The 14,800-nt window shown below is 40.8% G+C and overlaps 1 protein-coding gene across 6 annotated transcripts in view; it reads right to left on the bottom strand.

The window, feature by feature from the left end:
• LOC106069601 (cytosolic phospholipase A2-like) overlaps positions 1 to 14,800 on the bottom strand; it is a 121,302-nt gene that overhangs the window by 13,627 nt on the left and 92,875 nt on the right. For all 6 annotated transcript variants that reach the window (XM_056042281.1, XM_056042279.1, XM_056042280.1 and 3 more), the window contains 4 exons: positions 14,469 to 14,583; positions 14,203 to 14,340; positions 1,603 to 1,704; positions 298 to 402 (listed from right to left, as the gene is read on the bottom strand). In XM_056042281.1, the coding sequence (XP_055898256.1) occupies positions 298 to 402; positions 1,603 to 1,704; positions 14,203 to 14,340; positions 14,469 to 14,583 (460 nt within the window). The remainder of the gene's footprint in view (positions 1 to 297; positions 403 to 1,602; positions 1,705 to 14,202; positions 14,341 to 14,468; positions 14,584 to 14,800) is intronic.

Below are 14,800 nucleotides of genomic sequence, written 5' to 3'. Positions count from 1 at the left end.
GCAAACTGCGTGTCTGGCTTCCTGTGGGACTACAGATACTTCTCAAGAAGTCCATTGAAAAGATCTTCTGACACGGCGTCTTGGAACAACGGCCCTGAGACTACAACAGTGATTACCACCATGACTTCTATATGTGTCAGGTGACTGGCGAGCCTGGCGTCAGCCTCAACAGTCATGAAGTCATCTTTGACTCCAACTAATCAACCTCCACCTGAACTTGCAAACCTCTAATGTCTCGTTGTAAACTTTCTTTTCCGGACAAAAAGCGCTAAGGAGGGGCAATAACTCTGCTCCTACCTGTAGTTTTTTCTCCATGTGTTCCTTTCTCATAAACATTTTCATCTTCACTTGACTCACTTTCCTGAATGTCACAACTTTCCAAATCTTTTTTCAATTCTTCCACTGTGAAAAAATCATTGAAGCAAAAATAAATATAAGCAACTTAACACCTTACAAACATTTGTTATATGTCATACAAGATGATTCTACAAGAATTCACCAAAATTATCACACATTTATTCGTTTTGAAAGCATTGTAATGGACTGAATGGCCATCTGATACAGGGGTTATCCTTGTTGAACTAGGTGTCAATTGATACAGGGGTTATCCTTGTTGAACTAGGTGTCAATCGATACAGGGGTTATCCTTGTTGAACTAGGTGTCAATTAATACAGGGTTTATTCTTGTTGAACTAGGTGTCAATTGATACAGGGGTTATCCTTGTTGAACTAGGTATCAATTGATACAGGGTTTATTCTTGTTGAACTAGGTGTCAATTGATACAGGGGTTATCCTTGTTGAACTAGGTGTCAATTGATACAGGGGTTATCCTTGTTGAACTAGGTGTCAATCGATACAGGGGTTATCTTTGTTGAACTAGGTGTCAATTGATACAGGGGTTATCCTTGTTGAACTAGGTGTCAATTGATACAGGGGTTATCCTTGTTGAACTAGGTGTCAATCGATACAGGGGTTATCCTTGTTGAACTAGGTGTCAATTGATACAGGGGTTATCCTTGTTGAACTAGGTGTCAATTGATGCAGGGGTTATTCTTGTTGAACTAGGTGTCAATTGATACAGGGGTTATCCTTGTTGAACTAGTTGTCAATCGATACAGGGGTTATCCTTGTTGAACTAGGTGTCAATTGATACAGGGGTTATCCTTGTTGAACTAGGTTCCAATTGATACAGGGTTTATCCTTGTTGAACTAGGTGTCAATTGATACAGGGGTTATCCTTGTTGAACTAGGTTCCAATTGATACAGGGGTTATCCTTGTTGAACTAGGTGTCAATTTCAACTCGTCCATTTTTATTTGTCTTTGTAACAAATTCACTTGTTTATTTACCCTCAAAATGGCGACTCTTCAGCAGAAGGTGTTTGTGTGCTTGAGTTTGCAAGAACAAATGCCATTTTCACAGTGTGCGACCTTTTCCTATGGGGGAATGTTAAAGATCAAGTGTTTGTTCCACCATTGACAGTAAATATGACTGATGTACAACACTTGTGTCTAGCTAGACAGCAATTTTTGTTTTAGCTTTGGAATAAAGTTTTGGTGCATTCTTTTTAAATAGTTAACATGCAGAGACAAATGGCTAGACCTAATTCTTCTCTTTCTCTCCGCATCAGTTCCACTGGATCAACATGTTTGTCATCTTGGAGAAGTCTTTTGAACTGAATACAAAAAGCACTTCCCCAAATACCTGAAAGAAAAATTTAGGAATACAAATTTTAAACATGAATTAATCTGTTTCTTTACTGATGTGATAAATAGTTTAATTAGTTATATGATTTTAATTTATGGTCATTATGAGATGTTTAACAAAGGTTCTAATCATAATAATCATAATAGCAATGCTCCAAGATTCACCCTAGGCCAAAGGTGACAAAAGTTTGATTTTTCTCGTATGGGAAATCCTACTGGAAAGATCTACATTTCATCTAATTATCAATTGCTTACATCGTTTAGTAACAGTGTTTTTTGTGTGTGTGATGAATCTGGTTAAAACCTTCGCTATAAGCTGTTTGTTTGATAAGAGTGCTCAGGCATTTCAAAAATAATTTAAATTCCATTATCTGTACCTTGACATTTTATGTTTAGGTTATCATGATTATCACATTCTTCTTTGCTCAGATTTGCATACCAAAAGTGGATACAAACTACGTAACATAATTTTTTGTTACAAAGTACAGCATGAATTGTCTTAGGATTAATTTTGTGGGCTCAGTAAGCCTCCTATTGTTGTATAAGTTAAGGTTTCCATGTAATGCAGAGAATATCCAAATAAATCCAACATATTGGTTAGCTAGTATAAACATAATGGTGGTGTCATAGGTGCTGGAGATAATTTCTATATTCAATTATAATTACACTTTAAAATGAGTGTCTATTCTACTTTAAAATACCGCTATGACATTTTATCCATTTAATCAATATTTATTACACACACACACACATTCCTAGTTCCATATGCTAGGACAAATTTGTACAAAAGCATGACTAAATGCATGACGCGTAGGACGTAATCATTTTCTTTTTTGAAGTAACGTCTGTATCATATAAGATAAGATACATACATATATATAAACATGTAAAATTAGTAACTTTATAGAAAATTAGCCTGACATTACCCGCTGCCTGCGGGTCTTAGTTTGTGTCTACTAATCTAGTGGATTGGATTTAGATGTATGTTAAACTTAGCTAATGATCCTATCGAGTTTTTCTCTTTCGCTACGAAAATAAAATAGGGTTTGTTGCTGAACATAAAAATTATATATGTGTCAGACGCGAATAGCCCAATTTTCAGTAAAAGAAATTACAAAAGTCATTTCTCTATAGAAGAAGTTACGAAGGCTATATAATATACAATACACAGACCTATATATACTACAATAAATATAGGTTTTTGATTGCTAGTTACGATTTATTTAGGTAGGTGCTGTTTTACTATTAAATACCAAGTATTAGAGTTTAGAAAAACCCAGGTTTGTTTCTTGTGCAACGCTATTAGCTAACACCTCATATCATCTCTCCATTAGTATATTTAGATCTATAATCTAATTCTAGTCTAGATCTATATATAAAAATCGAATAGATCTAGTAATAGTATAGATTCTATCTTGAGACTAGATTGCCGAGTCTAGCCTATGCTATGCCTATAGTCAGTTTTTATTAGAAAAAAGTCTAGATATTTATAACGACTAAAGTTTTTTTAATTTATTAGATATAGACATAAGACATAGATCTAATAATACGTATTAACTATACTCTATACTTAATCTACTAAACTAGAGATCTATCTATAAATCTATCTATAATCTAGTCAATCTAGATCTATACAATATTCATTATAATACTTCTACTTATAAAGACTTATTTAATAAGTTAGTACTTAGACTTAGATCTATTATAGTTTATTAATAGATTTACTTTTCAATGCCTAGACCTAATAATAAAATTGCGAATGATGTCTATAATGACTGATTGTTGTTTTATTTTTTATACTAATAGGCCTACTAAATCTAGGTCTAGACTCTACTTAAATTTTGTCTAAAATAATGACTGTCTAAGACTCTAGATGATTTAGAAGTTCACATAGAGGTGTTTTTAATAATACGGCATGTCGGCTGAAAGTATTTAAAGTGCTTTTTTTTTGTAAAAATAAAAAAAGAGGCTCCGGTACTCAGTGAAAGATTGCCTAACTTTCAACTAATAATAAATTAACAATTAACGTTGAATTACAAGAAAAGTAATCATTTTTCCCGACATTGAAAAAAGGTGCCGGTACCCCGTACCGGTGCGTACCGTCACAAAAATATATGTATATCTCAATCTTCTTTCATTTAATTTTTTTGCGGGATTATTGCTACTTAATATATTGATACCGGATCGATTTAAATAGGGCCTAAGTATACAAGCAGGATTTCGAGCATTGGATAAATTTATTTTTAAAGTACAAAGTTTTATGGAAGAGGCAATATATTAGTTGTTTGAAGTTTGTAACTTCTTAAATTCAGGCTAAAAATATCGAAGCCTACATTTTTACACTCATTTTTAAACAATTAGAAGAGATGGACTGACTCATAGTGTAGCTTGTGTACATATGCAAAAACACAAACTCTCTTTGTAATCTTATCAGTTAGACTTTCAAAACTATTTTTAAAAAAACTTAGTGATTATTTTTACTGTATAATTCTATTATTATTCCTTTTTAGAATTAGGATATAAACAAAAATTTGCCATATGACTTTATCTAACAGAAAAAAAAATTAACTTACGTCTATTTATGCGGTTATTTATAGTTACCTAGTAATAGAAAATATATTGAACTAACACGTACATTCATCATAATGCAGCCATGCGATTTTTCGTTTATAAACATAGCATTATTTAGGACCAATATTTTACAAAGGCTGCTTGGAGAAATCAGGTAAACCCATTGCGGAGGGTACGAGACAGAAGTGGGCGAAGACATGTGCTAACCTGGATCTTGCGGACGGACGACAGGCATGGAAACTTCTCAATAACCTAACAAGGGCGAAAGAACCAAAAGCAGCTGCGCCCCTGCAAACGGCTCAAGGCTTGGTGGTCACTGACTCTAAACGGTCGGACGCTCTAAACCATGCCTTTGCGGCTATCTCTAGGACGGGTGAGAGGAGCGAAGTGTCGAAAGCTCTAGACAGCATCAGGAAGGCGAAAGCGAAACGCAGATATGTCTATGGTGAGGATGAGACGAGCACATTCATCAACTCTTTTACCTACGGAGAGCTAGACATTGCACTTCGGAAGTGCAAGTTGCGAAAGGCACCGGGGCCAGATGGGGTCAGCAACGAAATGCTGAAACATCTCGGTCCCATAGGCAGAAGGAAACTGTTGGATTTGATCAATCGTACTTGGACTAAGGGGGATTTCCCCAAGGCTTGGCGAGTGGCAACGATTGTTCCCCTGCTCAAAAAGGGGAAAATCCCAGATCGTGCAGAAAGCTACCGACCCGTCTCGTTGACGTCCAACGTCGGGAAGGCGGCCGAACGCATGGTCAACAGAAGGCTCACATGGTTTCTAGAAACGAAGGGTCTCATTGCTCCTGAACAGGGCGGGTTCAGGAGGCAACGAAATGCGATCGATCAAGTGACGTTATTCATGCAGAAAGTGGCGGATGGCTTCCAGTGGGGCAACACAAATCGACCTGGTCAGTCGACGCTAGCGGTATTTATCGATCTCAAGCAGGCCTACGACAGAGTATGGAGGCCCGGCTTGTTGTTGAAACTGATGAACTTAGGTGTCGGTTCATATATGCTTAGGTGGATCCAAAATTTCCTCACGGAAAGAACGGTACAGACTCGTGTTGGTAAGCACTTGTCGAGGAAACTTCCACTTGAGCAGGGGGTGCCGCAGGGATCGGCACTCAGCTGTACGCTGTTTTTGGTCTTTATCAACGACTTGCCGGCTCTTTTGAAATGTCAGAAGCTGTTGTTTGCAGATGATATCGTGTTGTGGGAGTCAGGGAGAGACCGTCAACAACTCATTGACACTCTCCAGCAGGCATTAACAACTATATCCTGCTACGCCAGAATGTGGAACCTTGAGGTAAACCACTCGAAGTCGGTTTACTCATGGTTTACGCTGGGCCGTGATATATTGAAGGAACCTGTCGAGCTTAGAATGGATGGCAAGATTCTGGAATGGGATAAAAAGCCCAAGTACCTTGGAGTAATTCTCGATCAGAAACTGACTATGTGCGATCATATTCAGCAGGTAAAAGAAACAGCTTCCGAGAAGCTGAATATCGTAAAGAAACTAGCTGGAACGAAGTGGGGAGCGAGAGCTGACGTGCTGAGAGGACTGTACATGGGTGCAGTACGCTCTCACATGGACTACAGTCTTCCTGTTCAGGTCTGGGCCTCGCAAACGACCTTAGCAAGCCTAGACTCTGTTCAGAACCAAGCCTTAAGACTAATCTGTGGAACCTTTAGGACGACGCCAATTGCCGCTGGCGAGATTATGGCAAACATCCCACCGTTGAAATTGCGCAGAGAACGAGCCGTCATACTAGCTCACGAGAGATATATGCGGCTGGAAGATGGATGCCCACTCAGAAGTCTGGTCGACAACTGGGAGGGTAGGAGACGCCTCAAAAACCGGCCTTGTTTCATGCATGTGGCACGCGGGCTGGTCAGAGAGGCGATTCTGCCGGTGGAGCGGGCTGCTCTTTCCCCGTCCGGTTCTATCTTTCCGATGGAGGCTCTCGGCATGCCGACGATACGGAAGAGCCTACTTGACCCAGTGGTGACGAAGCAGAGTCCAACCACACGGCTACTACAAGCAGCCAGAGAGACTATCGCATCATATCCAGCCGGAGTAACCACCATCTACACAGACGGTTCTGTGCGGACGCTCGAGGGAACTGTGAAAGCTGGGTACGGAGCGGTAGTTCGACTCTCTGGCAATCCCGAAAGTGACGAGCTCAGTGGTCCCTGTCAGCAGAAAAGCAGCCTCGAGGCTGAACTCGAAGCAATGTTCCAAGCACTGGACTGGGTGGCTACGATGGTACGTAACGGGACTGCGTCAGCGCACGACATAGTTCTTTTCACGGACTCGGTGGCCGCACTGGAGGCCATAGAACGGCTGGATGAAGGTGCTAGAAGGGTATGGGACGTCCTAACGGTCGGAGGGCGTCTCCTACGATTCGGCGTGAACGTTACTTTGCAATGGGTGCCCGCCCATTGTGGGGTGGTCAGCCACGATTTGGCTGACCAGCTCGCGAAAACCGCGGTCGCAACGGCGCTCGAAAATGATGAACCGTACTCATATGAAAGTGTACGATCCCTAGTCAACCAGCGCATGTTGACACTTTGGCACGACGGCTGGGATTCTTCGGACAAGGGGCGTGAGCTTTATCGGGCAATGAGGAGACCAGACAGAAGGGATGCATGGTGGCAACTTAATCGTGCGGAACAGGCAGTCCTAGCCCAGTTCCGGGTCGGCCATTGTCCAATTGGTGCTTACCTCGGACGATGGAAGGAGAACTACGACACACGGTGTCGCCATTGCATGGAGGACGATGAAACAATAGAACACATTCTTTACGAATGCAGAGTTCTGCACGAAGGACGATTGGGACAAGCTATAGATAGAGAAAATACTGGTTCATGTACGACACAGAGGTTGTCCTTGTACGGGGACAAGACAACCTTAAGACTCACTGCTCGCTTCCTCTCACGTGCTCTAAGGGAGTAATTCTCAGCATGTTTTTCGTTGTCAATGGGGTTTCTGACTCGGTAAACCCATTAGGAGAAAAACGACCCCTTTACTCAAGAAAAATTTAAGAAACTAGAACAGACACAAAATAAACAGTGACATTCATAACAAAATAATATTCAAAATTGATTAGAGTAACACCTTTTTAAGTAATCATTTAAAGTTTTAAATCACTACAATTTTTTTCAACAATTATTTTGTGTATGAAATTGTGTATCGGAAAATGCCGTGTACATGAAATAAGCTAGTCCTAAAAAAACAACACAGATCTTGGGTAAAATACTCATCAAATAAAGTACTTTGTAAATGTGTAGTTTCACGCGCTAGTTTCAGGTCTTTTCTTTTTATAGCCTCTATAGGGTTATATCCCAACTACCCGTATTTTTGTGCAGAATTTTTTTCTCTATCAGGTACACTTAAAATTATAGCATAATAAGGTCAGTTTAATTTAAAGAGAGAATTGACAAATACAAAGATATATAAGGAAAAAAGCCACTTCCGGCCCAATACTTTTTAATCAAAGAAACGAAATGGACTAGTCCAACAAACCCTATTAGTTTTGCGAAAATGGGTTTACCCGAACCCGATACATTAAAAACAAAAGGAGCGATAGATGAATAGGATATCTGTGGCATTTTACGTCTCGAGAGACGATCTTTGCCCTTTGCAACTTCTTGTGTGACTAAAGAGGCCAATCCTTCATACACAGCTGCGATCGCAGGTTGGTATATAATCACCAGGCGCTGTTGCATTTTCACCCTTCTTTCTGCTTCTGTTGTGTATGTGACAAGTCAAAAACTCGCTGTCAGAGTCACTCAAATTTATCACAGCATTAATTATTATTTTTCATTATTTATTTATTTTATTTTAATTATTTCCCCATCCTACCCCTAAATTCTTCACCCGCACCATCTTTTCCCCTCCAGGCTAGACTTAGTTGACCACCTTGGAGATAGCTAAGGCGCGTCCTTTCATTTATCTGCCCTTGATCGGGGAAAGGTAAACAGACAATCTCTTTTGTCTTACCCGCCGGATGTCTGAAGGACGGTCGCGGTTGACACCACCTTGGTTGGAATGCAAACCAATCTTTCTCCCCCCCCCCTTCTCCCACGTTTCTTTTTGATCTAGGAGATCAATAGAGTCAACACGCCTCGTGACGGTCCAAGGTGCGACTCTTGTCGGACTTCAACCACGTGTAAGATAATTCTAAGCCTAGGACATTTCCTGTTTCCGCCCGCATTTTCCAGGCCTATATAAAGTAGATCCAAATCAAATCAGACTACTTCATACTTCTCCTAAAGGAATACCTGGTGGTAAGCCGAACTTAATCACAAGTTCCATCTTAGTTACTTTGTACATATTTCTCACTGAAGACTATTATGTGTATTTTATTATTCCATTTATATTTAATTAGTGCATTGTGTATTTCTCACTGGCGTAAGTAGAAAACATAAACATGTCCTATGTATTTATTTGTTTATTGCATTACTCTATTAATGCTACGTTGCTCAATTGATCGTTGATGCAACCATGTATATATTTGTACATCTATTTTATTTCCTTTGTCTCGACTGATCGCCTTGATGATTTTACTATCGCACTAATACTGCGCTTAGAAAGGAGATGTGAGTTATCTCCCCTATATTGAATTATCTCCCCTGTAGTCATTTCACTCTAACGAGAGTTGCGCCGCTTGAACGGATACCCTCTCCATTCAAGCGCGCTCCATTGTTCTCGACCGACGGTCGTATGTAAATAAACCGTCTAGGTCGCTGACCACCGCCCATTTCACCCCCCCCTCTATCTCTATCCACCTGTGTTGTTTATTTGAGATTATTTTTCCCCTTCTATGTACATTTTTATATTGCTACTATCAGCCGTCTATTTTCCAAGTCCCATTTGTCATCATCTCCCCTTTGTGTTCTAAAGCAATTTCACCTATCTGACGAATGCACCTCAGTCGAGGGCATCGATAAGATGTATGAGAGACATTTCCTAACTTGTCTTTATTTATCCGCAGCCTCCCTCAGGTGTCTGCCTATTTATCTATTGGATTAACCCAACTATTTGCTATCGAAAATCACCAATTGCCTATTTATGTGCTGAGTGTTATTCAGCACTGCACTTTCCTATTGAGATCTGCCTATTTGCCTATTTGCTGTTCAGTGTCTACTCGACACTACTCAACTATACTACTTGGCGCTATCGGCCTTGCCCGCCTATTCGACAGCCCACCAGTCAACTTGTTAGGTGCGACGTCCCTATAGACCCAGATCTGTGTGAGACGTCATAGCTACGCCAAACCCTCTGCAACTCACTGGACAAATCCTGTCAACTACGCTGCCCACGGCAGATTAGCTCTGCCCGCAGTACACTTGTGCCCACGGTAGCCGGCCACCCGCCCTACTGTGCCCACTACAGATATTAGAACTTGGGATTGAGACTTAACAAGAACTATATCACCGGCGCCCCTCTATCCGCTAGAGCGCCACCTCCAGCTGCAGAACCTCAAGCCAGGACACAGCCAGCTGCGACATCAACAGGACAACCAGCTAAGTCAGAGGACAAAGTGACACACTCTCTTATTAAGTGCAAGAGTGATGATTAAACATAGTTTTCACTCCCCCTTTTTATTATTATCTGTAAATATTTATGTAAATAAATATTCTTCATTTTAACTTTGTATCTTTCTTTCATTGCTTGTCTCGTTGCGTGCTTGCTCCCGATTCTTATGCTGATAGGTTGGTGTGTGATACCTTTAAAAATAATCATCCCCTAGACATTAAACGCGCCAAACACACGTCACATTTCCCAACCTGTCACAGTGTATGACATCTGCAATCCGTGACCCTTCCTTTATGCTCTCTCTCCATGTGGATCTATCCAGTGCCACCTCTTCCCAGCTGCCAGTGTCGATTTTGAAGAGCTTCATGTCACGTTTGCATACATCCGTATAACGTAAAAGTGGGCGACCAGCGGCTCTCATGCCTTCTATTAGATCGCCATACAGGATGTCCTGTGGAAGTGGACCTACTGGCATTCTACGAACGTGGCCAAGCCAGCCAAGGCGTCTGCTGCTAATAACAGAGCGGATGTCCTGGCACCCTGCTCTTTGTAGCATTCCTCATTGGTTATCTTATCTTGCCACCTTATTTTAAAGATCCGCCTTAGGCATCGGAGGTGGAAGACATTCAGCTTTTTTTCCTGCCATGAGTAGGTTGACCATGTTTCACTTCCGTACAGCAAGGTGCTCAACACACAGGTCCGGTAGACTAGGGCTTTAGTACTGTTAGTCAGCAATATGTTGTCCCAGACTCTTTTCTACAACCGTGATAAGTTGGCCATTGCATTGGCTATCCTGTTGTTAATGTCTTTATCCAGTAGAGTATTGTTGGATATGATGGAGCCAAGGTAACAAAAGTGATCAACAATTTCTGGTAAGCAGCAGATAGTTTGTCAACCAGGTACTGTAGCTGAATATCAGAATCAGCCACAATAGCTGCATCATCAGCATATAGGAGTTCCCTGATGAGTAGCTTCCTAACCTTGGTTTTTGCCCGCAGCCTTGATACATTAAATAGTTTTCCAGAGCATCTTGTATGGAGAAACACACCTTCGTTTATTTCGTTGTACGCATAATGCAGTAGACAGGAGAAGAATATGCCAAACAGAGTAGGTGCGAGCACACATCCCTGCTTGACACCACTGCGAACCTCAAAAGGTGCTGATTGGGCTCCATTGAATTTGACAGTACATTTAGTTTCCTCGTGAAAGCACTCAATGAACTTCAGTAGTTTGGGAGGGCAACCTATTTTCCTCAGGAGTTTGAAAAGACCATGTCAAAAGCTTTAGTCAGATCAACTAAAACGATGTAAAGGGGTCTGTCTCTCTCTCTCTCTGAATTTCTCCTGCAGTAGTCGTAGAGAAGATATCATGTCTATAGTGGATCTACCACTCCTGAATCCACACTGAGACTCTGGGTAGACTCTAGAAGCTATCACTTGCAGCCTGGATAGTGCCACTCTAACAAAGATTTTGCCCACTATACTGAGGAGAGAGATACCCCTATAATTGTTGCAGTCACTCCGATCCCCTTTGTTCTTGTATATTGTGACTTTAGTTGCGTCACGCATGTCCTGTGGGACATGACCTGTTTCCCAACAGCGGCAGAGGAGAATATAGAGTTCAGGGAGCAGGAGTGATTCGTTGACTTTAACTACTTCCACTGGGATACCATCACTCCCTGGAGATTTATTTTTCATGCAATTAATTGCTTTTTTTTGAGGTCACTAAGGCTCGGAAGCTCATCTAGGCATTCCAGTGTTGGAAGATCTGGTAGAGAAGCCAGAGCGAAATCGTCTACTGTATTCTGTGTGGCATAGACATCGAGGTAGTGTTTTGTCCATCGTTCTAGCTGCTTGGTTTGATCTGTAATTTTTTCTCCAGATTAGGATAGAAGGGGGCAGGCTTAGACACTGTTGGACCCAGGGCCGCTTTAATGCCATCAAGCAGAGCTTTGCTATTTCCTAAGTAGAGACTGTCTTGGATTCTGTTGCAGGTATCCCTCCAAAAGTTGTTAGCACATTGTCTAGCCATTTGTTTCGCCTGTTTATTAGTACTTTTGAAGGGCTCCAAAGATTTTGCTGCCAAGAGACTTTGTGGCGATCCTTGCCAGAGAAGAATGTATTTGTTACACACAGCTTATGAGAGCTACAGAACTCGAGTAGCCTTTGGCCATTGTCGTTGATTTTGCCAACACCATGAGGTCCCAAGCATTTTGGCCATGCATCATTTCCATCACCAACACGGGCATTAAAGTCTCCATTTATATAGAGGTGCTCGGACTTTGGAATACTTTTAATTACGTCCTCTAGAGCTTGAAAGAATCTGTCTTTGTCCTCTTCTGGTGCAGCAAGAGTTGGCGAGTAAGCACAGATTATATTAACTTTGCCTTGTGGTGATGCAAATTTCATGTGTGCTACTCTTTCATTGCCAATGGGAAATATTGCAATGCAGGGGACGAGACTGTTTCTTATTGCGAAGCCGACGCCATGTATTCTAGGGTTTTGTTTAGGGTTTTCTTGCCAGTAGAATGTATAGTTGCTTTCTGTAAGAGATCCACTGTCTGCCAGTCTGGTTTCTTGCAGACAGGCCACATCAATGTTTAGTCTGCTGAGTTATCTGTCGATGATAGTTGTTTGACGCACCAAGCACCAAGGTGCGGCAAGCTGTGGCGGGATAGCACTTTATTGTCCGAGGGCTGCTCGGGTAAAGGCAGGCAGTAGCTATCCAGTGAGGCTAAAAAGCCCCTCCTACCGTCAAGAGTGGTCCCTGGCGTTCCAGCTTACGCCAATCAGCTAGGAACTTATCACCGGTAACTACCACTCTCCGTGTTTTTTCAAAGACATTACTGTCAGAGATGGAGTGACCTCTCCATTGCTGGGGGAAAGCCTGGGCGGTAAATTTGCGAGTGCTGGGCTGCCCACACGTCAGCACACGCCTCTCTTCCATACTGACCGGGTCCAAAGGGATGGCGAGCCATCACAATTTTGGGACAGGTGGCTGCAGGAGTACATAGTACCCCCACCTATGGAGCTCCAGGACCGGATTTTCTGTTAGGGTTTACTCCCTTAGCCTTAGACCTTACAGGGACACACACACAAGGCAGTGCGGCTATTGACCTATAGCTAGCGGTTTGGTTTGTGGGCAACAGCGCGTGTCCGCACGCCGACGGGCCATGCCTGCCTCACATCTTGGGGCCAAACCTCCTCCGAGACCCTTGCAGTTTAGCCTGAGGCTTCGCAGCCTCAGTTTCCATCTGCCGCCACGAGGAGGTACTACATAGGACTTGCTGTGGAGAGGCTATGTACTGGCAAGAGAGACTTACAAAATTGCTCCCCTTTCACAGATGCTAGCCAGCGATGGCAACAAGTTAAGCTACCACACTAGACGCTTCACACAGCCATTGGACAATAGGATATAAAGTACAATTAAAACGGGTTTACCCGATTTGTTCAATGAATGGTATTATAAGTAAGTCAGGACGTTCTGAAGTCGAAGATATATGGAACGAATTTATGTAAAAATGTTTTTGAAACACAAATTTGAAGATTAATTTTATTAAATAATGAAATCAATAGACTATATTTTGTATTTTTCATGTTTCAAAGTTAAAAACTTTATGTGCGAAGCGTAGTTCTTAAAATTAGATCTAGATCTTATTCCTCTCGATCTTTTCTCATGTCAACACTGTAAACATATAATACTATAGCTTTAATAGAGTCGGTCAACTTTCTTTTTTTTTAAGGGTCTTAAGTTTGTTTTAGGGCTACAATACATACACTACGGTCTAAGATAGTACCCAAGGAACATTTCTGCCAAGTTTTATCAAGATTGGTCCTAACATACATACACACGCCTTACTTTCTACTTTATAGTATATATGAACATAATTTCTTTAATAGACTTTAAAGACTTAGATTTCACTGCATTGGTTTCACCATTAATCAGCCTTTCCTTTTAACATAAGTTTGATTGTCATTATCATCATGATGAGATTTAAAGATTACGACACATTTCAACAGTTTTGGGGATATTTTCTTTGCCACTAGTTCACCTTCTTCATTTGGCAAATCACTTTTTTTGCGTGTGACCTTAAACTTTAGATGAACTAAGGAGGGTCAAATGTTTCTACATTTCTAGAGTTCGCTTTGTGAGTTTGAGACATTGGTTTTGATTTTGCTTTAGTAAAGACACCTTTATCAAATTTGGTAGTTTTTTTCTTTGATATGGTTCTTATAAACCAATGAGTCATTGAATAGTTTTGTGGTTTAGGAAAGTAAAAAAGAAACAAATAATTAGTGCAAAGTATTTGAATATTTATTCGAATTTTCATCATTTAATTTTTTGAATCAATGAGTTCTGTCAAACCAATCAAACTTACCTTGTAAAAAATGTAATGGCGGCTCTGGAAACTCTTTCACAATACAGCCCATGAAGAACTTACAAGAAAACTGTTCAGTTTTCAGGAATGTACCATATTTCGGTAGACCAATTTCATAAGGGGAAAACTCCATCCATTCTGAAGCAGAGCAATATGCAATATTTCAGCTTTTAATATTTGGAATAATATGGTTAACAATAGATTTTTTTAAATCACACATTGTAATTTTTTTTTAAGTTAAAGAAACAAATGATACCATTACTAACCATGAAACACCATAGCAGAAACAGAATTTTTGACGTGTAGGCAGGTGTAGAGTGGTAGAGGACTTAGTCCATCACTAACTGCTTGGCGTTGGTCACTCAACTTACTGTCTAACCTCTGCAACACCATTGGTTGGGAAGTTTAGACATGTCAGGCACACGGGGCACATTTATTCTATGTGACATGATGAGAACATAACATTCTATGTGACATGATGAGAACATAACATTCTATGTGACATGATATAAGAACATAACATTCTATGTGACATGATAAGAACATAACTTTCTATGTGACATGATGAGAACATAACTTTCTATGTGACATGATGAGA

Source organism: Biomphalaria glabrata, chromosome 9 (genome assembly GCF_947242115.1).
Source record: "Biomphalaria glabrata chromosome 9, xgBioGlab47.1, whole genome shotgun sequence".
In the NCBI taxonomy this organism is placed as follows: domain Eukaryota; kingdom Metazoa; phylum Mollusca; class Gastropoda; family Planorbidae; genus Biomphalaria; species Biomphalaria glabrata.
Note: the sequence above shows the minus strand (reverse complement) of the source record. Positions and strands in the feature narration are given on the sequence as shown.